The sequence below is a fragment of the Bos indicus x Bos taurus genome, chromosome 14, assembly GCF_003369695.1.
Source record: "Bos indicus x Bos taurus breed Angus x Brahman F1 hybrid chromosome 14, Bos_hybrid_MaternalHap_v2.0, whole genome shotgun sequence".
In the NCBI taxonomy this organism is placed as follows: Eukaryota; Metazoa; Chordata; class Mammalia; order Artiodactyla; family Bovidae; genus Bos; species Bos indicus x Bos taurus.
Window position 1 is genome coordinate 67,277,109 of NC_040089.1, and position 27,680 is coordinate 67,304,788.

At 40.6% G+C, this 27,680-nt stretch overlaps 1 protein-coding gene across 5 annotated transcripts in view; it reads right to left on the reverse strand.

The window, feature by feature from the left end:
• Positions 1 to 11,690: 11,690 nt before the first annotated feature.
• Positions 11,691 to 27,680, reverse strand: part of CPQ (carboxypeptidase Q) — a 561,177-nt gene continuing 545,187 nt past the window's right edge. For 4 of the 5 annotated variants that reach the window (XM_027561488.1, XM_027561487.1, XM_027561486.1 and 1 more), the window contains exon 8: positions 11,691 to 12,225. In XM_027561488.1, the coding sequence (XP_027417289.1) occupies positions 12,062 to 12,225 (164 nt within the window). In that variant the 3' untranslated portion in view covers positions 11,691 to 12,061. The remainder of the gene's footprint in view (positions 12,226 to 27,680) is intronic. The other variant, XM_027561491.1, reaches the window with a different exon arrangement.

The window sequence follows — 27,680 nt, forward strand, 5'->3', positions numbered from 1 at the left end:
GACTCATTGGAAAAGACTGATGCTGGGAGGGATAGGGGGCAGGAGGAGAAGGGGACGGCAGAGGATGAGATGGCTGGATGGCATCACTGACTTGATGGACGTGAGTTTGAGTGAACTCCGGGAGTTGGTGATGGACAGGGAGGCCTGGTGTGCTGCGATTCATGGGATCGCAAAGAGTCGGACATGACTGAGCGACTGGACTGAACTGAACTGAACTGATTGGCTTCTTGCTCTCTGAGAGGAAAGATTTGACAAGTTAAAGAATTTGTCTTTTCTTCTGGAGTACTTGTTTTCTCATCTGTTCTTGCTCTGAGGCAGTATTTATGTTCACAATATTTGGATACAGTTGTCTCTCAAAGGCAGGACTTGAGGGGCAGTGTTTCTTTGGAGCCAACATGGCGTTGCCTGGAGGTGGATGCTTAGACCCAAGAGTCCTGCTGTGACCGCCTTGAGTGTCAGATAGCTGGTGACAGAAACACCCTTATATCTCTCAATAAATTAGTTGTTTGTGTGAGTTTGTGATATGCAGGGCCCCTCTTTCTTGGGCCAAAGCCTGGCACTGTTCAAGCCCCACTTTCTAGTTCTCAAAATGAAAATAAACCAGTTAGACTGGATCTGTCCATGTAGCAAAGCTTAGAGGGGTCACTATCCAGAGGGTTTATGTTTGTCTGAGTGGGACTTTGGGGTTTGAATTTTCTAGATGTTAGCCAAGTTTTTTCAGCTCCATGATCTTGGAAAAGTCAATTGTGAGCTGTGTCTCCAGGATTTCTCATCTCTAAAATGGGAATTAAAATAGAGCTGACCTCACTGCATCAGATGAGGGTTAACTGAGAAAATGCACTTAAAATTCCCAGTAACATCACTGGCCCAGGCCGGGTGTTAGTGATAGTCATGATATGATTTGGATGACAAGGCGAACATGGGAAAATTCACAATCTCCAAGATAGACTGGCTGGTCCTTAGAATTAAGAGAACTAATTGGATTAGGGTGTGACTTTATCATCAAGATCTGAGTCACAACTAAATGTTCTTTAAATCTGGAAGATAAAATGAGGCTTTCTGAGGTACCATCAGACTCATAGATATATGGCTTGAGCAGATCTGGAATGACCACCAATGATAATAACATAAGATTCTTATAACATCAAATAAGAACAACCGTCTCATCTTGTGTACAAAACCCCATTAACCATGCTTGTCATCATTCTGTTGCTGAACTGCAGATCATCTACAGGGAAAGCAAAAAGGCAAAAAAAAAAAAAAAAAAAAAAAAGACTTCAAAAGTAATTCCTTTCTGCTTCAAAAATAGTCTTGGGTTTTCTGGTTTAACTGAGAATTGAGAAGTAAGCATGCATCATTAATTTCTATGCAAAAACATTCTTCACTTCAAATGGCAATTAGTTGATAACATTTCTATCTCGTGTCATGATGAGATTTTTATGCTAATCATCACATAGCAGTAAATTAATCATTTGGGCACAGTTAGAGAGGATGTATATTTCATGAGACAGATATAGATATCAAGATCTGCTTGATATTTACTCAAGGTAAGTGAGAAGCATCTCAAATTATTACGAGGGAAGCACGGTGGGCAAATACGGCTGTGTGGCACTGAAATGTACGCAGTGGAGACGCCTGAGGATTTTCAAAATGCTCTTGGTGTCATTAATGTAATTATTGTGAGGAAGTTGGGGCACTCTGGGGAACTTCAATTCCAAATCATTCACAGAAATTCCAGAACCCTGAAAACCACATCTTTAACAATGTCAAGGGCAAATTCAGCAATCGACCTCCTTTTCCTCTAATCCCCTCCTTTTTCTGTTATAGAATTCACCCTTTTCACATTGTACAATATTTAAATGGGTTTCTCTGCTCAATTTGCACTTAAGTCTACTCAGTCAAACGAATCAGAAAAGCATCTTGACCCTAAAGTCAAATTGGAAAGCTGCTGTGTGCATAGGAACTAGGCCACGGCTTAAAATGAGATGCTGTTTCTTAGTAGATGAACAGGGCCTTTTACAATTTATGGAAAATAAGAGAATTGTACTTGAAAATGCCTGTAGCCATAGTGATTCAACAGCACGTGCTAGGCTACATGGCTGCCTGGGAGACCTAAGTGATTGTGATGTGCAAGTGGAGTTATCATGAGAAGAAACTCTTTAGACCCCTCTCCTCATAATTCCTCACCCACCACGTGTTTCCCCAACCCCACGCGGCTCTCTGCAACTCCTATGCTTTTACTACTACTTCTCAGCCTGCCGCCGACGCGCTGCCCACCGCACACACTCACACTGGCCCCTGACCCAGCCCCTCTTTCTCCACCAGTAAGCCAGCAGCAGAGCGCCCAGTGAGGGCGTGCCTTCAGTTGGCGTGTGCAATTATTATTTTTTCCCCAGGGAAATACAAAACATTATGGGGAAAGGATAGGATAAGATCCATCTCTAGGATATAGGTGGAGAAGGTACACCCCCAAACCCAGTGCAGAAGGTGGGATTGGCACAAAGGCTGCATTTCCTACTCTTTGCATTAGGTGACCAAAGTTTTGGAGCTTTAGCTTTAGCATCAGTCCTCTCAATGAATATTCAGGACTGATTTCCTTTAGGATTGACAGGTTTGATCTTCTTGCAGTCCAAGGGACTCTCAAGAGTCTTCTCCGGCACCACAATTTGAAAGCATCAATTCTTCAGCAGAAACCAAAGGAAGAAAGAATTAAACCTTGAAGCCTGAAAAAGGAAACCTCAAAGACAATAAGTTTTTAAAAAATAATAATGAAAAAGGCAGAGAAATACTGTACAAATGAAAGAACAACTACTGGAAAAACCATGGCTTTGACTCTACGGATCTTTGTTGGCAAAGTGATGCTAATGCTTTTTAATATGCTATCTAGGTTTGTCATAGCTTTCCTTAAGGAAAAAGTGTCTTTTAGTTCATGGCTGCAGTCACTTGGAGTGATTTAGGAGTCTGCAGTGATTTGGGAGCCCAGCAAAATAAAAATCTGTCACTGCTTCCACTTTGGCCCTTCTATTTGCCATCAAGTGATGGAACCAGATGCCATGATCTTTTTTTTTTTTTTTTTTAATGTTGTTTCAAGCCAGTTTTTCTCTCTCCTCTTTCACCTACATCAAGAAGTTCTTTAGTTACTCTTCACTTTCTGCCATTACAGTAGTACCATCTGCATATTTGAGGTTGTTGATATTTCTTCTAGCAATCTTAATTACAGCTTGTGATTCATTGAGCCCAGCATTTCACATGATGTATTTCTGCCTAGAAGTTAAATAAGCAGGGTGACAGTATGCAGCCTTATTGTATTTCTTTCCCAATTTTGAACCAGTCTGTTGTTCCATGTCAGGTTCTGTTGCTTCTTGATCTGCATACCAGCTTCTCAGGAGACAGGTAAGGTGGTCTGGTATTCCCATCTCTTTAAAAATTTTCCACAGTTTGTTGTGATCCACACAGTCAAAGGCTTTAATATAGTCAGTGAAGCAGAAGTAGATGTTTTTTTCTGGATTTCTGTTGCTTTTTCTATGATCCAACAGATGTTGACAATTTGATCTCTGGTTCCTTTGCCTCTTTGAAACCCAGCATGTGCATCTGGAAGTTCTTGGTTCACAAACTGCTGAAGCCTAGCTTGAAGGATTTTGAGCATAACCTTGCTAGCATGTGAAAAAGTGAAAGTGAAAGTGAAAGTTGCCCAGTCATGTCCGACTCTTTGTGACACAACAGATTATACAGTCCATGGAATTTTCCAGGCCAGAATACTGGAATAGGTAGCCTTTCCCTTCTCCAGGGGATCCTCCCAACCCAGGGATCGAACCCAGGTCTCCCACATTGCAGGTGGATTCTTTACCAGCTGAGCTACCAGGGAAGTCCAAGAATACTGGAGTGGATAGCCTATCCCTTCTCCAGGGTATCTTCCCAACCCAGGGATTGAACCCAGGTCTCCCACATTTCAGGCAGATTCTTTACCAGCTGAGCCACCAGGGAAGTTAGAATACTGGGGTGGGTAGCCTTTCCCTTCTCCAGTGGATCTTCCTGACCTGGGAATAGAAATGGGGTCTCCTGCATTGCAGGCAGATTCTTTATCAGCTGACCTACCAGGGAAGACCTGCTAGCATGTGAAATGAGTGCAATTGTATGGTAGTATCAGCATTCTTTGGCATTGCTCTTCTTTGGGATTCTCTTCTTTCCTCAGTTATTTGTAAAGCCTCCTCAGACAACCATCTTGCCTTCTTGCATTTCTTTTTCTTTGGGATGGTTTGGTCACTGCCTTCTGTACAATTTTATGAACCTCTGTTCATAGTTCTTCAGGCACTCTTTCTACCAGATCTAATCCCTTCTATTTATTTGTCACTTCCACTTATAATCATAAGGGATTTGATCTAGGTCATACCTGAATGGCTGAGTGGCTTTCTTTAATTTAAGCCCGAGTTTTGCAATAAGGAGCTGATGATCTGAGCCACAGTCAGCTCCAGGTCTTCTTTTAACTGACTCTTTAGAGATTCTTCATCTTTGCCTGCAAAGAACATATCAATCTGATTTTACATCACCATTTGGTGACGTACACGTGTGGAGTCATCTCTTGGGTTGTTGAAAAGGGTGTTTGCTGTGACCAGCATGTTCTCTTGACAAAACTCTGTTAGCCTTTGCCCTGCTTCATTTTGTACTCTAAGGCCAAACTTGCCCATTATTCTGAGTACCTCTTGACTTTCTACTTTAGCATTCCATCCCCTATGATGAAAAGAACACCTATTTTTCATGTTAATGCTAGAAGATGCTGTAGGTATTCATTCAACTGGTCAACTTCGGCTTCTTTGGCGTCAGTGGTTGGGGCACTGACTTGGACTTGCTGTGATGTTAAATGGTTTGTCTTGGAAACAAACCAGTATCATTCTGTTGTTTTTGAGTTTGCACCCAAGTATTGCATTTCAGACTCTTGTTGACTCTGAAGGTTACTCCACTTCTTCTAAGGTATTCCTGTCCATGGTAGTAGATATAATGATCATCTGAATTAAATTCTCCCATCCCATCAATTTTAGTTCACCAATTCCTAAGATGTTGATGTTCAATCTTCCCATTTTCCTGCTTGAGCACATCCAATTTACTTTGATTCATGGACCTAATCATCCAAGTTCCTATGTAATACTGTTCTTTAGAGCAATGGACTATACTTTAACCACCAGACACATCCACAGCTGAGCTTCGTTTCCACTTTGGCCAAGCTGCTTCATTCTTACTGGAGCTATTGGTAAGTGCCCTCTGCTCTTCTCTAGTAGCAATATTGGACACCTTCTGACCTGGGGGGCTCTTGTTCTGGTGTCGTGTTTTTTTACCTTTTTAAACTGTTCGTGGGGTTCTCCAGGCAAGAATACTGGAGTGGGTTGCCATTTCCTTCTCCCATGAACTACGTCTTGTCAAAATTCTTCACTATGACCCATCTGTCTTGGGTGGCCTTGCACAGCATGGATCATAGCTTCATTGAGCTAAGCAAGCTCCTTCGCCATGACAAGGCAATAATCCATGAAGGGACTATATTTATATATTAAATATATAGTATAAGATATTTATTCTGCTGCTGTGCTCAGTTCAGTTCAGTTGCTCAGTTGTGTTCAGCTCTTTGTGATCCCATGGACTGCAGCATACCAGGCCTCCCTTGTCTATCACCAACTCCTGGAGTTTACTCAAACTCATGTCCGTTGAGTCAGTGATGCCATCCAACCATCTCATCCTCTGTCATCCCCTTCTCCTCCCGCCTTCAAACTTTCCCAGCATCAGGGTCTTTTCCAATGAGTCACTTCTTTGCATCAGGTGGCCAAAATATTGGAGTTTCAGCTTCAGCATCAGTCCTTCGCTGAGCTCCATCATATCCAACTCTTTGTGACCCCATAGCCTGTAGCCCACAAGCCTCCTCTGTCTGTAGGATTATCCAGGTAAGAATACTGGAGTGGTTTGCCATTTCCTACTCCAGGGGATCTTCCCAATCCAGGGATTGAACCCAGGTCTCTAGTATCTCCTGCATTGCCTGGTGGATTTTTACCACTGCACCACCTATTGTGCTCTATTTATATATAATATTATATATTATATGCAAATATATATATGTAAATGTATATATCCATGTATATGATATAGTCTTTATAGAAAATAACCCTGGAGCTAAAGATAATTGCCAGCTAAACCATTAGACTATCTTTGGACTCTGATAATGCAGAGATGCCATGAATTTTAGTTCAGTCTTTGGACAATTTGTGAAATCTCTAAGAATCTACTTTTCCAAATTGGAATCAAGCAGTGAGAAAAGAATGATTCAAAATGTGCAAAATGTAAAAAGAAAATGAGTGTATACACTGGATAAAAACTAATGACTTAACACTCATTTCTGACCAAGTAGGAGTAATAGGGATTAGACTTATTTTTATGTATGAAGTAATTAAAAATTCAAATAAAATATATGAAACAATAGTTTTTAAGACACTACACATCAGGAGATGAAGGACAATCATGCCCGAGATACAGAAAATGATTGAAATGAGTTCTAAATGATGGCACTACTTCACCTTGAGGGAGCTTCCAGGAAACTCCAGGGAAGGGAAGCCTAAGTAGAGCCCGGGAACCATGACGAGTCGAAGAGCAGAATCTGAGTGTCCAGGGAGGCCACGGCAGTGTGGGCTCTCAGGACACAGTCTCAGAGAGGGAGAGCCTCGCATGGTGAGACACTGGAGAGCTTCGGGGGGCCCCCAGCCCTCCCCAGCTGAGCACGGATCCATGCATGTGTTAGAGAAAACCATCAGAGGCTGCGGAAGCAGCCAGCTAAAAGGAATAGAAGAGAGAGCTCAGAAATCATCTGACATAGTTTGTTCCTCCAGTCAGAGAGGAAAACCTCGTAATTTATGGGGCATCAATAGAGCACTCAGAGAGGTTAGTTCTAGGAGTTAGACAAAATTAGCCTAGAACAAATGCTTTTATAGTTCCACCCCGCAAAGCCTGGCTAAATAATTAGGATGTGGTATATTTCTCAATCCAGCATGAATCTGAGGATGACTGGATTTTGGAGTGAGGTGGAAGCACTTTGTAAACTGCATGACCAGTATTCAGTCAAGAGATCTTCCTATGTCTCTGGAGGGCTACCGTGGTAGGAATTGACAACCTTGTAGTAACTTCCAGTCCAGCTTTCCATCTATGGCTTCTGTCTCCTTTTGTGAAGATGGGATACAAATGGGACCACCTAAAGCACAACTGTGAAGACGTCCCTCGTTGGCAGCTTCCATATGTCCTGCTTAAGCCTCAAGAGAATCCCAGGACTTTCCTGCTGGTGTTCAGGTTAGCTCTCTCTTGATATGGCTCTGTGTTGGGAACTTTCATCTTGTTTCTATCATTTCCTCGAAGAAGAGAAGAACAGAGGAATGGAAACTGAGAAATGACTGAAGATTGAAGGAGCTGATGTCCCCTGTCAGAGGATAGTTACTGTGAAGCTACTATGTGCTATGTGCTCTTTTTGGTGCTTTCAGATATTTTTCAGGGATTATGCCTTTAAATCAGGCAAGTGATTTAATCACTTGTTTCCATCTATTCTCAACAAGACACTACAGAGGAGGTATGAAGTGGGAATATAATTGTTGATTTATTAGACAATTGTTCTAGAATTTACTGAGAAGTCTTTCTTTTATTTGTACCTTTTGCTGATCTTCTCTACCAACCTGGCCATAAACCAAGTCTTCATGAATGTGCAGTTTTGGATCTAGACTCTCTATTCTGTTCCATTGGTCTATTATTCTACCCTTGTGCCAATGCCATGTCATCTTAAATACCACATCTGATAAGGAGTCTTGTTATCTGATGAGGTGAAATAAAAAAAAGAATCAGAGTAAGCTTTGATAGTAAAATCCCCCAAGTTATCAGTGTCTATATATAATAAAGATTTATTTCTTGGGCATACGTCACGTCATCATGGGTAGACTGGAAGTTAGGTCATGCCTCGTCATCACTCAGGAAAGAGGTTCCTGGAACAGGCACTCTTGGGAAGATGGTCCTTAATTATGATGGGGGAAGAAAGAGTGTACCAAAATCATGCACTGGGTCTTAAAATTTTCACCCAGAGGTAACCACTCCTGCTATTTCTTGGTCAAAAGCACATGGTGGTACTGAATTACAAGGGGTCAGGAGGGTACAATCTTGCTGAGAAAGAAAAGAAAAATGTTTGGAAATCACATTGATGGCTACTTTGATCCTTTACTTTTACTTCCTTTTTCAGGAATGCTGGCTATTGTTAGTCTTTTTTCATCCAATTACATTTTAAAATCAGGTTGTAAACGAAAAAACCAACCAACAAACCAAGATTAAGAACTCAAACCAAAAAAATCCTATTGTGAATTTTGATTGAGATTGCATTGATTCTATAGATAAATTTGGGGAGAATAGACATCTTTACTACTGAGTCTTCCAAAACTTAAACATGGCATATTTATCCAATTATTTAGTTCTGTCTTAATATACATGAGGGTTTCCCTGGTGGGCCAGACAGTAAAGAATCTGCCTGCAGTGCAGGAGACTGGAGTTCGATCCTTGGGTTGGGAAGATTCCCTGGAGACGGGAATGACAACCCTCTCCAGTATTTTTGCCTGGAGAATTCCATGGACAAAGGAGCCCGGTGGGCTACAGTCCATGGGGCTACAAAGAATTGGGCACGACTAACACTTTCACTAAAATATATGAATGGAGTTTTACCATTTTCTCCCTAAAAGAAACTTGCACATCTTTTTGTAAAATTTGTTTCTAGATATATTATATTATTAGATACTAATATAAATAATATAGTTTTGGTTGCATTTTCTAAGTATGAAAATGTTTCTCATTATATGTTAATTTTTTCTATAAAACTCCTAAACTTTGTTTTTAATTTTGATTTTTTTGTAGGTTCCTTTGAATTTTCTACATAGGCAATTATGTTTATCTATAGATAAAAAATTTCTTGCTTTTTCCCATTGCTTAACTTTGCCCTCCCTGCCTTTCTATAGTGGCCAGGACATCTAAGATAGCATTGACTACAGATGACTCCAGTAAGCACTCATGTCTTATTCCTTATATTAAAGGAAAGTGTTTGGTAATTGTGATATTTTAACTTTTTCTTTTTTTGGTAGGAGTTTTTCATCAGGCAAGGATGTCCTCTTTAATTTTTATCCTAAATGGATTTGGGATTTTACATGACCTTTCCCTGTATCTTTTGTGGTCTGTAGTGTCTCTATAACATGTCATTGCAGATTTCTTTATTCTTTTTAGGATTCATCGGGTTTCTAGATTCTGTGGACTGGCGTATTTATTTCTGGAAATTTTTCATTTATTATTCAGATGATTCTGTCTTCCTCTTTTCTGGAACCCTGATTAAACATAAACTAGACCATATAACACTAGCTTTCATATTTTTTAACCTCCTTCATATTTTCCATATCTTTTTCTTTTGATGATGAATTATCGTTAATTTCTTTACTGTTTTCTTTAAGTTCATGAATTCTCTTATTTGCAGTTATGCTGGTCCTCTAATTTTTAAATTTCATTTACTATAGTTTACACTTCTATAGAATAGAAGTTCTATTTGTTTTCAATAGAAACAGAAGTTCTATGTATTTTTTTTTTACAATACACTTGGTCACTTTTTATACCCCTTTGCTTTCTCCTCTATTTTCAATCCCTTCTCTTTACTTCCTTAAATATCATAGACATATATTTGAAAATCAATTTAAACATTCCAGTATCAAAGGATATTGTGAATTAATTTTGCTGTTTTCTTTTTTTGTACTGCTCTTGCTCAGAATGCTATGATTCCTGGTTTTTGTTTTTTTTTAACTGGGAGTAAAAAAATAAAACTTATTTTTATTTTTTTTTACTGGGAGTTACAATAAAAGATTATTGTAACTTAATCTGTGGGAATTTCTCTGGACTCTCCACTCAGCACTTACTTAAAATGGTAATTTTTCTTATGGTTCTCAGAGTTATTTTTAATATATAATTTTATTTACTTATTTTTGGCTGCTCTGAGTATTCTTTGCTGCTTGGGCTTTTCTCTACTTGTGATGAGTGGGGGCTACTCTTTGTTGCGATGTGCAGGCTTCTCATTGCAGTGGCTTGACTTGTGAAACACAGGCTCTAGGCTCAGGCTTCAGCAGTTGCAGCACGTGGACTCAGTAGCTCCTGGGCTCTAGGGCACAGGCTCAATAGTTGTGGCGTATGGGCTTAGTTGTGCGGCAAGGTGGGATCTATCTGCATAAGGTATCAAATCTGCATAATCCTTTGGAGGTCTCAGTTTCATTGAGGTTGTCTAGTATCCCTAATATGGCAGGCTATGGAATTTGTTGATAGTCCCCAAGCCACTAAAAGTGAAAACAGAATTTAAGTTCACCATATTCTGCTAATTTTCTCCAAAAGAAAGCTAGTTCAATGTGCTCTATATTACCTTGGTTCATGCCTTCACTTAATTTTCGGTCTCATGGTCTTTATCTTTTAATCAGTTAATTCATATATTTAAAACAGTGTTTCTCAGACGTCATCCAGCATTTTGTGTTCAGTGTAAGGGTCAATCAGTGTACCAGTCTGCTACCTTGCCAGAAATGAAAGATCTTTTTAATTATTACCATTAATAAAACTGATACTTGGTTTCTTCCTTCCGAGAATTTAGTTATATGTATATTAGACCATTTGGTAACAAATTACATGTATATTAGGCCATATACATATTAGATCACAGTCTGGGGTGATTTATTCTGGTGTTTGTTTCCCTTCACTTTTCCTTCTCTTCGTGTTTTAGTTTGGATAATTTTTATGGACCTATTGTCAAGGTCGTTGATTCTTTCCTCAGACTTATCCAGTCTGCTGATGAGCCCAAAAAGGAAATTACCCATCTCTGATGCTGTATATTTTATTTTAGTATTTGCATTTGATGCTGTTTTATAGTTTTCATCTTTCTATTGAAATTCTCCTTCTGTTCATGTACATAGTCCCATTTTCCTACTAGATTTTAACATATTAACCATAGTTATGTTAAAGTTGCTCTCTGATATTTCCAACATCTGGAAATATGATGCTGCTTTGTCTGGTTTTCTTAATTGCTTTAACTCTTGACAATGAGTTTTTCTCGTATTTTGGGGTGTGTCTTGTAATTTTTAAATTGAATACTGGATATTGTGTGTGAAAGAATAGTAGAGATTATTCTCAGACTAGATGAGGATAAGTGTTTTGCTCTGTGAATATTATTTAGCTTCTATGAGCCTCAATATTTTTTCTTTTTGACCATGCTGCAATGCATATGGGATCTTAGTTCCCTGACCGGGGGTTGAACCCATACACTCTGCAGTGGAAGCACAGAGTCTTCCCCCATAAGCCTCAGTTTTGTTATCAGCAAAATATGAATAAGCCCCAACTTCATAGATATATTATGTGAAATATATAAAACATAAATGTAAAATAGTATTATCATTTGCTCATGGTAGATCTTTAATAAGGAAATTGGATTTTACATACTTGATTTTTTCCTCAAGTGGTGACATTTTTTTCTATTAATTAAAAAATTTCATACCTCATTAAAAAATTCTAAAATATTGAAGTGTATAAATTAGAAAGTCAGATGCTTGCATATGTTCAATTAAGACCGTACTACAATTGTGTATTCCTCTACCTTTCAATGAATAACTTAGAACAAAAAATTGGTGTCACTATATTTGATTTAATGTTCATACATACATGCATAAAAGCCAGAGGTCTTCCAAAGCTTTATCCAGTACTTCCTTCTGAAGTAGAAACAATATTTTTAGTAAGTGGCATAAAGAAATGCCCACACTTGGATCTCTATCATATTTTGATTCTATGTGGGGGTGGGATTTGATTTGATTCTATGTGGGATTATTCTTTAGGAAAACAGAATTTGGAAAGTATCAAGAAAGATAATGTCAGAAAGTATGAAAAAATGTGCTTTGTAAATGATCAATAAAGTTGTCAGGTGAAGAGGGGCTTCCTAAAGCTGCAGACCCAGGATTCCTGGCCAGAAAGGGCAAAAGTGCCCTCTTTCTTGTTCTTGCTAAGACCTGGGCAGCATTTCTTCCAAGTCTGCAACGACGTAAGAGACAACGGCCCAAACAGCGGCAGCAACATTCATCTGCTTTGGATCCATGACGGTCATGGTGTCTCCATGGGAGTGATGGAAGGAGAAATATTTATACAGGTCATCAAGTAGACTGGCTCCTGGGGAGAAAAGAGGAAGAACTCTTAATGAAGTATTTTGACAGACATTGCTGAATAGCTGTTCAGATACCACTGGCCCTCTTCCTTGCTCCTATGGACAGGCTGTGATGGCAAAATAATGACATTCCCAGCCTCCCTTGCAGCAGGAAACGGCCGTATGGCATTGTTCTGACGACTACGATATGAGTGGCAGGCATGGGAGAGTTCTAGGAAAGCCTTAACTTGGTTGACAAGAGTCAGGAAATGCCCTCGTGCTGAATTAAAAGGGATGAGAGGTTTAGAACTGCAGGGGGCAAAAAGCCTCCACACTAAAAATGGCAAGGTGGAAACACAGAAAGAGACTGGGTTTAGAAAATATTGCAAGCCCACCGAGTAAGCTCTACACTGCCTAATACTGAACTTCCTGCTATGGGAAGGAAAATAAACTTTATTTGAAAAGCAAGTGATACAAATGTCCCCTCTATTTATAAAAGGACAATATATGTACTGTTTTTTTGTATCAGCAGAGTGCAAATTATGTACGTCCCTGGATACAAAATAAAGTCAGTACTCCTTTGCTCAAGATTTTTTTTTCTCAAGTCATTCAGTCACTTCCCATGAAATTTCCCAGCAAGCCCCACCAACAGGAGTCTCCACCACCCTTAAGAACTTCTTCTTACTTCAGTGAGGTCTTTTTCTAGTTTGGTCATGGACCAGAGCCTCAGGGAATGGTGGCTCAGCTGGTAAAGAATCTGCCTACAATGCGGGAGACCTGGGTTTGATCCCTGGGTTGGGAAGATCCCCTGGAGAAGGGAAAGGCTACCCACTCCAGTACTCTGTCTTGGAGAATTCCATGGACTGTATAGTCCGTGGGGTCACAAAGAGTCGGACACGACTGAGCGACTTTCACTTTCTCACTCTCGTGAGGCTTTCATCTTGTTTTGTTATGGATCAGAACCTCAGGGAATCTTCACACCTCCTAGTCATCCTTCAGAACCTACTGGGCCCACTCTGCGGATTCTTTCGCCTCAGGCCTAATTATTTATTTACTTACCATTTTACTAAGATATATACCATACATACATAACACTGTAGAGAACAAAAATGTATATAATAAAGGCTGACAATATAAAAGGTCACATATGCCCATGATTCAATGCAAGAAAGGCATCACCAGTACCTTTAACATTTTATGAGCTCCTTCTCACAACCCCATGGGTCCCTCCAGAGGGACCCATTATCCTGTTCTGCTTGTGTGTTAGCCACTCCTTGCTTTTCTTCATAGTTATTCCAAATAAATATAATCAACACTCTCCAGGCTCTAAATGTAGAAGTGGAATAGTCGGGCTATGGAGCATGCATATGTTTACTTTCCTCTATTTCTTTGCATTGATTGCTGAAGAAGGCTTTCTTATCTCTTCTTGCTATTCTTTGGAACAGAATGGGAAAGACTAGGGATCTCTTCAAGAAAATCAGAGATACCAAAGGAACATTTCATGCAAAGATGAGCTCGATAAAGGACAGAAATGGTATGGACCTAACAGAAGCAGAAGATATTAAGAAGAGATGGCAAGAATACACAGAAGAACTGTACAAAAAAGATCTTCACGACCCAGATAATCACAATGGTGTGATCACTGACCTAGAGCCAGACATCTGGAATGTGAAGTCAAGTGGGCCTTACAAAGCATCACTACGAACAAAGCTAGTGGAGGTGATGGAATTCGAGTTGAGCTATTCCAAATCCTGAAAGATGATGCTGTGAAAGTGCTGCACTCAATATGCCAGCAAATTTGGAAAACTCAGCAGTGGCCACAGGACTGGAAAAGGTCAGTTTTCATTCCAATCCCAAAGAAAGGCAATGCCAAAGAATGCTCAAACTACTGCACAACTGCACTCATCTCACACGCTAGTAAAGTAATGCTCAAAATTCTCCAAGCCAGGCTTCAGCAATATGTGAACCATGAACTTCCTGATGTTCAAGCTGGTTTTAGAAAAGGCAGAGGAACCAGAGATCAAATTTCGAACATCTGCTTGATCATGGAAAAAGCAAGAGAGTTCCAGAAAAACATCTATTTCTGCTTTATTGACTATGCCAAAGCCTTTGACTGTGTGGATCACAATAAACTGTGGACAATTCTGAAAGAGATGGGAATACCAGAACACCTGATCTGCCTCTTGAGAAATTTGTAGGCAGGTCAGGAAGCAACAGTTAGAACTGGACATGGAACAACAGACTGGTTCCAAATAGGAAAAGGAGTACGTCAAGGCTGTATATTGTCACCCTGTTTATTTAACTTATATGCAGAGTACGTCATGAGAAATGCTGGACTGGAAGAAACACAAGCTGGAATCAAGATTTCCAGGAGAAATATCAATAACCTCAGATATGCAGATGACACCACTCTTATGGCAGAAAGTGAAGAGGAACTAAAAAAACTCTTGATGAAGGTGAAAGTGGAGAGTGAAAAAGTTGGCTTAAAGCTCAACATTCAGAAAACGAAGATCATGGCATCCGGTCCCATCACTTCATGGGAAATAGATGGGGAAACAGTGGAAACAGTGTCAGACTTTATTTTTTTGGGCTCCAAAATCACTGCAGATGGTGACTGCAGCCATGAAGTTAAAAGACGCTTACTCCTTGGAAGGAAAGTTATGACCAACCTAGATAGCATATCGAAAAGCAGAGACATTACTTTGCCAACAAAGGTCTGTCTAGTCAAGGCTATGGTTTTTCCTGTGGTCATGTATGGATGTGAGACTTGGACTGTGAAGAAAGCTGAGCGCTGAAGAATTGATGCTTTTGAACTGTGGTGTTGGGGAAGACTCTTGAGAGTCCCTTGGACTGCAAGGAGATCCAACCAGTCCATTCTGAAGATCAGCCCTGGGATTTCTTTGGAAGGACTGATGCTGAAGCTGAAACTCCAGTACTTTGGCCACCTCATGCAAAGAGTTGACTCATTGGAAAAGACTCTGATGCTGGGAGGGATTGGGGGCAGGAGGAGAAGGGGACGACAGAGGATGAGATGGCTGGATGGCATCACTGACTCGATGGACGTGAGTCTGAGTGAACTCCGGGAGTTGGTGATGGACAGGGAGGCCTGGCGTGCTGCGATTCATGGGGTCGCAAAGAGTCTGACACGACTGAGCGACTGATCTGATCTGATCTGGTGTTTAATTTCATCATGTATTTCTAAAATGTATTCCTTTTCGGTTTATCCTCCCATTGTTAGTATATGAGTCTTCCTCTTGCTTCACATCTTCTTTAGCACTCAGTGTTGTTAAGCTAGTTTTTGCTGATCTAGTGGATGTGAAATATTATCTCATATGATTTTAATTTTTAAAATTATTAATGAGATTATGTTTTGTTATTTCTTTGCATTTTTTGTCATTTCTTTCCCATGAAATGCCTGTTCATGCCCCTTGCCTATTTTCAATCGATTCACCTTTTCTTATTGATTTGTAGGAGTTCTTGATATATTTTAGATACTAAGCTTTTGTTGGTGGTTAGTTTATATAAATGATTTCCCAGCTTGTGACTCTTTTCATTCTGTTTAGCATGCATTTAGATGAATAGATGTTCTTACTCTTAATGTAGTTGAATTTATGAACACTTTCCTTTTGATTTTTACTTTTCTCTGTTGTTTAAGAAATCCTTCCTTACCTTTATATCACAAAAATAGTTCCTAGGGTCTTAGTCTAAAACTTTTAAAGTTTTGCTTTTCATTTTAAAATTCTTCATCTACTTAGAACCGGAATTGATTTTGCTGTAGGGTAGGCTTCTATTTTTATTTTTCAGTTGTTCCAGCAAAATTTGACTAGTACATCCTTTTTCTCCACTGTTTATGTCTGCAGCATCTATAGGGAGTGCTCTTTTTCACTCCTGATAGTGGTTATTGAAGTCTTACCTCTTTTTGTTCATTAAAATCTTGCCAGCAGTTTGTCGGTTGTATTATTCTTTTAAAAAAAATAAAGAGATAATTTTGGGGGGATAATATTTTCTAATGTGTAGTAGTTTTCTTTCATTGACTTTACTCATACTATTTCCCTTCTTATTCTTTGTTTGGGTTGATTCTTTTTTTTTTTTAACTTTTTGTGTTGAATGCTCAGTTTATTCCTTTGTACACTTTCTTCTGGAGGCTCTGACAGGTAAAAACCCGTCTGCCAATGAAGGAGATGCAAGTTTGATCCCAGGGTCGGTGAGATCCCCTGCAGAAGGAAATGGCAACCCATTTCGGTTGGGAAATTATTATTGCCTGGAAAATTCCATGGATCGAGGAGCCTGGTAGGCTACAGTCCATGGGTCATGAAAGAGTTGGACACGACTGAGCGACTAAACAACACTTTCCTTACATAAGCAGTAACGCTACAGTCTTCCCCCTGCTACTGTTTGAACTCTCTATATCCCATCAGCTGTGATGAGTATTTTCATGATCACTTAGTTCTAAATATTTACTAATTCCTAGTTTGATTTTTTTCTTTGATGCACGAGTTAGAATGAGTTTTTTTAATTTTAAAGGTACAGGGTTTCCTTAGTTATTTTTTAATTATTGACTTCCATTGTAACTGTTAGAGAATGTGGGCTATATGATACAAATTCTTCGAGTTTTGCTGAGATTTTTCTCCCTGGCTTATTGGATGATCCATTTTATAAATGTTGCATGTGTCGAAAAGAAGGTGCTCTCAGTGTACTGTGTATGCAAGCATTGAAACAAGCTTGTTAATTGTATTCTTCAAATCTTTTAACGCATTATTGATTTATTATCTTATCAATTTTGAGAGAAATGTGAGAAAATGACCTATGATTTTGGATCTTTTTTTTTGTAATTCTAACAATTAAAAAAAATATATATTTAAAGGTTATGCTTGTAGGAGCACACAAACTTGGAATCACATCTTTCTGGTATTAATAAATTGAACATCTTTATTAATATGTGGTCATCCTTGCCATTTGTAGTAATGCTTTTTTTCTCGAATTCTAGTTTTCCTAATATTTAATAACAACCTCCTTTCCTTACCTCATTCTTCATGTGTCTTTTCCTATCAATTTATTTGCAGTCTGCCTCTGTCCTTATATTTTTAGGGAATTCTCTTATGAATAAAGTTCAATTTTAAAAACTAATCTAACAATTTTTGGGTTTTAACTGGAGGTTATAATTCATTTAATGTAGATTCTGATTATTGTTAAATTGGACTCATTTATACCATCTCAATTTTTGCTTCGTGAAAGAGGAGAGTGAAAAAGTTGGCTTAAAGCTCAACATTCAGAAAACTAAGATCATGGCATCTGGTCCCATCACTTCATGGCAAATAGATGGGCAAACAGTGAAAACAGTGTCAGACTTTATTTTTTGGGCTCCAAAATCACTGCAGATAGTGACTGCAGCCATGAAATTAAAAGACGCTTACTCCTTGGAAGGAAAGTTATGACCAACTTAGATAGCATATTGAAAAGCAGAGACATTACTTTGCCAACAAAGGTCCATCTAGTCAAGGTGATGGTTCTTCCATTGGTCATGAATGGATGTGAGAGTTGGACTGTGAAGAAAGCTGAGCACTGAAGAATGGATGCTTTTGAACTGTGGTGTTGGAGAAGACTCTTGAGAGTCCCTTGGACTGCAAGGAGATCCAACCAGTCCATTCTGAAGGAGATCAGCCCTGGGATTTCTTTGGAAGGAATGATGCTAAAGCTGAAACTCCAGTACTTTGGCCACTTCATGAGAAGAGTTGACTCATTGGAAAAGACTCTGACTGGAGGCAGGAGGAGAAGGGGAAGACAGAGGATGAGATGGCTGGATGGCATCACCAACTCGATGGACATGAGTTTGAGGGAACTCTGGGAGTTGGTGATGGACAGGGAGGCCTGGCGTGCTGCGTTCATGGGGTCTCAAAGAGTTGGACATGACTGAGCGACTGAACTGAACTCATATGTTTATTTGTTTTCTGTTGTTTTTTTCTTTTTCTTTCTTGCTCTCCTTGTGTAGATTTTTGTTTCCTCCTATTATTCCTCCACCACCTCCCCAACTCTTCTTGTTTGGAAGTTACACACTTTATATCAGTTCTCTCACTGGAGATCTCAAATGATTGATATCTCAATAGCTTACATATTTTTCTAAAGTTAATCAATAAAGGGCAGTAGGATCCTAAGTTTTGTCTCCTGTCCCAGATGCATTCACTTCTCTCTAAAATCCATGCTCTAGGTGAACAAGGATGGGCAAAGATACCCTCAGACAAAGGCTCTGGAGTTTACTCATTTCTTACAGATTCTCACTTCATCATCTTTCACATCTGAGGAATTCCCTTACTTTGCCTTACTAAGCCATGTATTATAGAAAGACAGTCCTTGTTTTGGGGGGCGGGTGTGGCATGATGTGTCTAGGAGCTTCTGGTCTACCACATTGCCAGCGTTCTCTTCTCCCATTCCTCTACTTCCTGGTCTGTGCAGTGAACAGGCTCATTGTTCTTGAGCCCTCTATTGCCTCAGAATGCTATCCAGGTTTTCTTTCCACCAATCCAAGTTTTAAAAACTTTGTACCAAGGTTTTCCCGTACTTATCTTCCCAAACTCCTTGCTCTGGGGTAAGATACGAATTTCTCTCTATTCATTCATATTTCACACTGAGTTCAACTATGGTGCTATCAAACCTAACACAAGCCACTGAAGCAAAGTAAATACATAAAAGAAAGCTCAGCTCTCAACTCTGACAATTAAAGATTCCAATACCTGTCGGCAAATATCCAAAACAGGGTGTATTAAGCTGATAACAACTATCAAACCCTTCACCTGCGTTGAGGAGGTTTCTTCCTGTTCAGTGATTTTTTCTTTCTAAACTAATAAAACATCTTTTCTGTTTCTCAAACAGCTCTGAAAGGGTGGAGTCTCACCATTATCCAGCCTAATGATGAACAACCTTCAGTTTGTGGGCTGGAGCTGAGGTTTATAAGTGTTCAGAAGGTTCTATCCAATTCAACTGGACAAGTACTTGAGTTCCTACAACATTCTAGCAGTGGGCTAAGATATAAAGGTGAAAAAGACAGTCTCTGCTCTCAAAAGCTTATTCTGCAGTAGAGGCAGCAAAAATGTGTCCACAAGTAATAATAACACAATCAGAATGTACTGAATGCTGTGGGGAAAGGACAAAACACAGTGGATACTTCGAGTAGTTGAATGACCTTTTCTGAGCCCTATGTTAGGTACCCTTGCTGCATGCTCGCCATACTTTTTCTGTCGGAATCTTCACCATTCTGTCTTATAATTGCCTGTTTCACGTTCGTTTTCTCCACTATATTGTAAGTCCCTGAAGGCAAGGCCACTGTTTTGTTCTCTACTCTGTCACCAGCTGAAGCTGAAGCTCCAATACTTTGGCCACCTGATGTGAACTGCTGACTCGCTGGAACAGACTCTGTTGCTGGGAAAGATTGAAGGCAATAGGAGAAGGGGTCAGCAGAAGGTGAGATGGTTGGATGGCATCACCGACTCAATGGACATGAACTTGGGCAGACTTCGGGAGATAGTGAGGGACAGGCAGGCCTGGCAGGCTTCAGTCCCTGGGCTTGTAAAGAGTTAGACATGACTTAGCAACTGAACAACCACAAAAAAACATAAAATGTAACAGAAATAGATGATGAATGTATATTTTCAAAGTGAATGAATAAAATCAGCAAATTTTATACGTGAACTGAGGCTTGACGGTGCTGTGTCAGTTAGAGCCTTTGTAGGAAACAGATGGGACACTCCAAGGAGAAAACTGGGAAAATTTAATGAAAGGATTATTTACAAAGAGTGGTCATGGTTAAATAAAACTAGTAAGGGATGCTAAAGGAGCTGCAAGGAAGGCCATCACCCGCTCTCAGCCTCAGAGGCACAGAAGAAGGCAGCAATACTGGAGAGGGTCACCAGAGGAGCTGCGCGTGTCTGTAGAAGCCAGCGAATTAGTCCCCGCTGGTGCCTGTCATATCTCACCGGGCTCCCTTGGCCAAACCCAATCATAAGCCAGAGGGTAGTCCATAAGAGTTTGCCTCCCAGGGCACAGTATAGGGGAGAGAAAGGTGAGGATTGATATGGAGTAGTGAAAGAGAGTATCTAGCACAAGTACTTAGGATGTCAACAGACAAGTGAACAGAACGTGTGAGCATTCCAGTTTGGGTGATGTGGCTTAATTTCAGGCAGATAAAATTGGCAACTGATTTATCCATGAAAAAGTCCTAAATAAGGCTGAAAATAGACTGAATGTAGTCCTTAAATGGGGAGCCACTGGGGGGGCCAATGGGCAAGAAGATGGGGAGACTGGAGCTGCACCTTAGGGAGATATCCCAGAAAAATGTGGAGCTGGAACTCCGTAAACAACTGTGGTGGTGAGGACACGGCTGGGGAGGAGGTACAGTTTGGGGGACAAGTGACAAAGATCAGGGCGAGACGATGATATCCCAGCCTCTGAAATTCTCTGAACAGCGTGTGGACAAAGATAGCTAAACCCCCAAACAGTGGAAAGGGCAGCAGTCCATTTTTAAACTAGAAGACACCTTACGCCATGAACTCACAGCAAAACCCAGGAGAGACAAATCAGCGTGTTTACTCTGGTAGGAAAAAGAAGCAGCTTAACATAAATCATGACATTTTGGATCTAGTTAAAGCTGGTGAGAAGCATGTGCTCTCTGGATCCCAGTTAGCTTGGGGTGGATGTCCTATTATGGATGTGTTAAGGATGGCATCAGGATTTCAAAGAATGGAAATCACTGAAGCTAGATAGAAGTCACAACTGTGAACCTGCAGAAACAGGAAAGGACATTTAACTCCAACAGGCAGAGTACGGCTCGCTCAGGGCTGGTTTGCTCCCATTTAGTTTCTTAAAGACTCGGCATGGTGGCTGACAGACTAAGGCTCCAAATTCCTTACAGAAAAAATAGAGGCAAGAAATATTTGTGCATGCCCTCTGAAATTCCATTTCTGTCTCAGACCGAAAGAAACTGACTGCCAGATGGCTGGGAACTTGGCTGCCTCCCTTTAGAAACTGGTGACTTAAGGAAAGCATTTCCTCAGAGACCATCGACGTTCCCATGAACATTTTACAAAACTGAAACAGTTCCAGAAGATCTGGTACCACCAATGAGAACACTGATAACCACAGGAGATACGAGAGCCGGCCTGCTGGCAGCCTTGCAGCTTTGTCTCTGCGGTCCCAAGGAGACGTTTTATCAGTGACAGCCACTGATCGGAAAGACCAGCACGGAGGGACAGCCTGCATTTCAATTTCTGAGAGCACCTGACAATACAGGGTGGGGGCAGCGGGGGAAATCTTAACCATCCTTAGGAGAAATGGCACAGTGTCTCTGACAGGTATGTGAGTTCTGAGCAGGGAATCATCAAATGATTTTTTTTTTTACAATTAAATTTATTTTTAGCTGAAGGATAATTGAAACAATGGAAACAGTGACAGACTTTATTTTCTTGGGCTCCAAAATCACTGCGGACAGTGACTGTAGCCATGAAATTGAAAGATGCTTACTCCTTGGAAGAAAATCTGTGATAAACCTAGACAGCATATTAAAAAGCAGAGACATCACTGTGCCAACAAGGTCCATATAGTCAAAGCTATGGCTTTTCCTGTGGTCATGTATGGATGTGAGAGTTGGACCATAAAGAAGGCTGAGCGCCGAAGAATTGATGCTTTCTAACTGTGGTGCTGGAGAAGACTCTTGAGAGTCCCTTGAATTGCAAGGAGATCTAACCAGTCAATCCTAAAGGAAATCAGTCCTGAATATTCACTGGAAGGACTGATGCTGAAGCCAAACCTTTAATACTTTGGCCGCCTGATGCAAGGAGCCGACTCATTGGAAAAGACCCTGATGCTGGGAAAGATTGAAGGCAGGAGGAGAAGGGGACGACAGAGGACAAGATGGTTGGATGGCATCATTGACTCGATGGACATGAGTTTGAGCAAGCTTTGAGAGCTCATGATGGACAGGGAAGCTTGGCGTGCTGCAGTCTATGGGGTCGCAAAGAGTTGGACACGACTGAGTGACTGAACAAACGATTGTGTTGGTTTCTGCCAAACATCAACATGAATCAGCCATAGGTACACATATGTCCCCTCCCTCTTGAACCTCCCTCCCACTACCCTCCCCATCCCACCCCTCTATGTTGTTGCAGAGCCCTGCTCTGAATCCCCTGAGTCACACAGCAAATTCGCATTGGCTATCTATTTTACATATGGTAATACATATGTTTCCATTTTAGTCTCTCCATATATCCCACCCTCTTCCTCCTCCCCCCACCCCATGTCCATTTCGTCTGTTCTCTATGTCTTTGTCTCCATTGCTGCCCTCCAAATAGGTTCATTAGTACGATCTTTCTAGATTCCATGTATTATGAGTTAATATACAATATTTGTTTTTCTCTTTCTGACTTCACTCTGTGTAGGTTCATCCACTTCACTGGAACTGACTCAAGGCTCTATGTTCATCCACTTCACTAGAAATGACTCAAGTGCATTTCTTTTTAAGTCTGAGGAATATTCCATTGTATGTGATTTTTAGAAGTAGAAAGCTGGTAGGAAGGAGCCTGCTCTGAAGGTCAATATTCACCCCTTGGAAATAAACTACAGCAGGCTCAGGGCAGTTCACCTTTAGGAAGTTAGTTCTAATGGAAGTTTGGAATTTAAGGATGTGAAGATATGTCCTTGAGCTTGTCAGTCAAGGAACTGGACCTAGACAGGGAGATATAGCTGAGAGAATACAGGCGTTAGCATCAGGTATGACTGGGTTCAAATTCAAACTTGGGTGAATTCAGGCAAATCATGCTAGGCCACCCAGCCTCAGTTTTCCTCATTCATGAATGAATCAGGGCTGACGACACCCAAGTTCAAGATGCTGGTGAGGATGACTAGGCACTCGGTTAAGACTTTGTTATAGGTATTATGTATCCACAAGGTCGACCCAACATATCCACAACAGCATGACCGATTACAGCTTGAAGGATTTAAATTTCTCATTTAATAAATCAAGGTTCTGATGTGTGTGTTTTTTTTAAGTTTTTATTTACTTAGTTTTGGCCACACTGGGTCTTTGTTGCCAGGTGGGCTTTTCTCTAGTTGCAGCAAAGCGGGGTTGGGGGTTGCGTGCTCCTCTCTAGTTGCGATGCGCGGGCTCCTCATTGCGGTGGCTTCTCTTGTTGCAGAGCACGGGCTCTAGGGTGCACAGGCTTCGTAATGTTGGCTCCTGGACTCTAGAGCACAGACTCAACAGTTGTGGCTCATGGGCTTAGGCGCTTTGTGGCATGTGGGATCTTCCCGGTCCAGGAATCAAACCTGTGTCTTCTGCGTTGGCAGGAGGAGTCTATCAACAGAGCCATCAGGGAAGCCTGATGATCATTCTTAAAGATGAACCAGTTGGGCCGTGAGGTCTATTCTATGTGACCCCGCCTTGACCCGGGTTTGGATTATTTTCCCTTCTCCTCCAGCTCTCCCCACTTCTCTCTCCTCTCTGAATCCCTTTCTGTAAACATTCATCTCACTAAATATTTTCCAGCTGTGTGACTGGGTGAAGATGGTCCAGTGAACATTGTAAGAAACACCTGACCTGCCCCTCATTGCTCACAGCAGATTCCAGTCTTCACAAAGCCATCCCATTAATGACCGTGGTCCAGGCAGGATATTGGAACAAGATTAAATGAATACTTGTTAATTTCTGAAGAGATGGGTGGTAAATACACAAAGATTCTCATGGTCCCCTCTTATCGTAGGTTGACTCATTCATATGTAATCAGTGGGTTTTCATGTACACAAATTAAGCAATTCATGTTATGAGAAGTTTTTGAAAGACATTTGAAAGCTTTCAGAGTTTCAATTCAAGTCTGTTATTTCCGGGCATACATTGACTGCCGCAATGTTTCATGAAGGATGCACTCACAGGCAAGCAGCTGTGGAAAATCCATTTCTCCTTTATAAACAGATCTTGAACAGTCTGGAGTATGCAATTTAATTACAGTGTAATGTATTACAGACATTTCCTGATCATAATAATTATGGGGTTAGAGAAGAATGTTATGGCCTTAACTTATTCCCTGCAAGAAAAGTTAGTCTCTTGTATAAAATGCAAAATTACATTTAAAGTTTAATTAAAATTATTTCTTTCAGCAACATTATCAGATGAAGAAACATTATTATCAAAACAATTAGAAAATCAATTTTTTCAAATTTGCAGACATTTAATTTCTCTTTTCAAAAGGGGCAGTTTTATCCTTACTATATTAAATTTCATTGAAAATTAGAGTGAGGTGCAGGTAATTAATATCTTCCTAACCCCTAGCACTTCAGAAGAGAAGCAACTTACAAGAGAAAAGAACAGTAAAACAAAGGAAAGGACAGGACAGGAGCAGAACTGGAAAAACATCCCAGATCAAAACTCCATGAAAAGGATTATAATTTTACTTTCTAAATTCTCACCCAGGAATTTCCAAGTATGTGCTAAAACGTTTCAAGTGTCACTAAGACCTTCCTTGTTTCATCTCTTTGGAAAACTTGGATTGGTGGCTGGGATCATTTTGACCACAGATCAAAGGTCAACACCCACATATCTGGAGGACCTCCAGTTCACATGTACCTAAACTCTGTGATAATGATTCGTCTTCCCATTAAGCTGAAGAACTGTATGGCTGTAATAAGACTAATTAATTACTGCTTCATGAAGATAGCACTACAGGCTCTCCAAAACTGTAGGGATGACAGGAACAATACTATTTGTTGAGGACTTCCAGTGTGCCTAGGGCTTTTTGGAGTTTATTTCATTTAATTTTCCAAGTGACGCCATGAGAGAATGACCATCATGCCTCATTGACACATGGAAAATTGATTTAAATAACTGGAGTCACATGGTAGTAAGTGATAGAGATGGGATTCAAATCCAGGTGTCTCTGACTTGAAAGCTCTGCTCCTAGCCAGTTTTCTGCGCCTTCTCCCCCTGCCCTACCCCAGCACACCTGCTAAGAGTTTTTGTTTTCCCTGGTGGAGAACTGTGCGTGTGGTTTGCTCCACTCTCAGCACTAGTCTCCCATCCCTATTTTGCTTCATGACAAGGAGATGGAAGTTCAAGCTAGAGGTATCTTGGGCCATGAACTAGAGTGAAGACTCAATCACGTCCTGACAGTGGGCCCAGGCGGCCTGGGACTACTTGTCAGAGATGAAGGCAGAAGCCCTCCTGCCACCACGCCCTCTGTTCCCGCTGGGCCGCACCTGCAGGGCCTGCCAGTCCTCCCAGGAGCTGAAACCCATCCCACCTAAAACCCACCCCTCCCCTCTGATCATTCATTATCCCCTTACCCTGCTTCTTTCCCCTCACTTTTCATAGCAATTTCTACTACCTAAATCTATGTTAGTCTTATAATGATTTCATTATTTGCTGCCTGGTTTTCCCATTAGAAAGTAAGAGCAAGGGCTTTGTCTTTTTCACTCTAATCCCCGATGCCTGGCAGGTAGTAAGCACTCAGTAACTCTATGTTGGATCACTGAATGGATAAATGAATGAATTATTAAACATCTAATGGGGCAATGGCACCCCACTCCAGTACTCTTGCCTGGAAAATCCCATGGATGGAGGAGCCTGGTAGGCTGCAGTCCATGGGGTCGTTAGGAGTCGGACACGACTGAGCGACTTCACTTTCACGCTTTGGAGAAGGAAATGGCAACCCACTCCAGTGTTCTTGCCTAGAGAATCCCAGGGACAAGGGAGCCTGGTGGACTGCCGTCTCTGGGGTCGCAGAGTTGGACACGACTCGAAGCAACTTAGCAGCAGCAGCAGCAATGGAGCAAAAGTAGAGATATATACTGACTGCATTCTCTGCCTCTGTAGCAATTTTGCTAAGAAAATCCTATTTTCTGGGGATTCTCCTCTCACTTGCTGCCTTGGTGAAAGACAAGAAGATTCTTGTTACCAAAAACATGGGATATTTCATGTATAAGCTGGGATCTAAACACTCTAGTCTGTACTACTCAATATGTTCCTTTACTTTTCACCACTGTTATGGAAACTATCCACAAGTTGAAAATAAAGCAAAAAGGTGGGTAGTATATACTTCCAATGTCATTCAGGGGCAAAGTCCATGTGAAGATTATCTAGGATGACGTACTTAGTTTGACTCGTTGCTTACTACTCATTAAAGGTCCCCAGACTTAGTGATGTTTTATGTTAACTCATAGATATTTAGTCTGCTGCTGCTGCTGCTAAGTCACTTCAGTCGTGTCCGACTCTGTGCGACCCCATAGATGGCAGCCCACTAGGCTCCCCTGTCCCTGGGATTCTCCAGGCAAGAACATTGGAGTGGGTTGCCATTTCCTTCTCCAATGCATGAAAGTGAAAAGTGAAAGTGAAGTCGCTCAGTCATGTCGGACTCTGTGTGACCCCATAGACGGCAGCCCACCAGGCTCCCCCATCCCTGGGATTTTCCAGGCAAGAGTACTGGAGTGGGGTGCCATCGCCTTCTCTGGGATATTTAGTCTAGCAAAGATGAAAATTATTTCTGTCCCATAAAACAGTTAGTTCCGAAGTTTATAGTTTATTGGCCTCTAAAACATTAACCAGTTAACAAGTTTTTATCTAACTTGGCAATCTTAGGTTAATATTTATTAAATCACAAACAGTTTCTCAAATGCTCTTTGAATTAGTGAGAATATCTTACTGATTCTCATATTAATGAATGAATTGAATAAAATCTTTGACGTGACATGCGTTCATTTTTGATTTGCATGTGAATCATGATTTTACCTTTTAGAAAGTTATACTTTAATACCACCCATCTACAACCTTAAGCCTTAAAGAAATAATCACATTCGTGTTTCTTCTCCAAAGTTCAGTGACTCATGGATCCGTCTATGATTTCATCCATGATTACTCTAAAAGCACTGGGCAAAGTGGTCACCAGCGTAAGGCTGGTCTTCTGCCTTCTCCCTGTATGGTCCCCGGTTATGAGGACTGTTGGGGGGAAAAGAAAAGCAAATTTTATACACAGACACACACATGTTAATGTAAATGTATGTGTATATATCAATATGTGTATCTCTCTCTATATAGAAAAACACACGTGTGTGTGTGTGTATAAAATTGGACTTGTCTTCAGCATCTACCACCCACCTCTTAATATCCTGATTTCTCTCCTGACTTGCCTTGCACCTTCCCCATGAGTCATGATTTTTCTGTTCAGAAAATTATAATTTAATACCACTTGCCTAGAAACCTTAAAAGTACAACCACATTCATCTATGATTGGTTCCTTATCTTGGAGTTTGTAATTTTATATATGTGCATGTGTAGTCATAGCTTCCATATGTAGCGATAAAGAACACCACTCTCTCCATCTACCTTGTTTTGCAACTCAAACTAATATTGACACTTCTTCTGAGAGGTGTAATTTTGAATCTTACTCATGTTTACTTGTCAGTCTTAATTTATCAATCCCCCTTTGTTCATATAGAAATGATTGCCCAT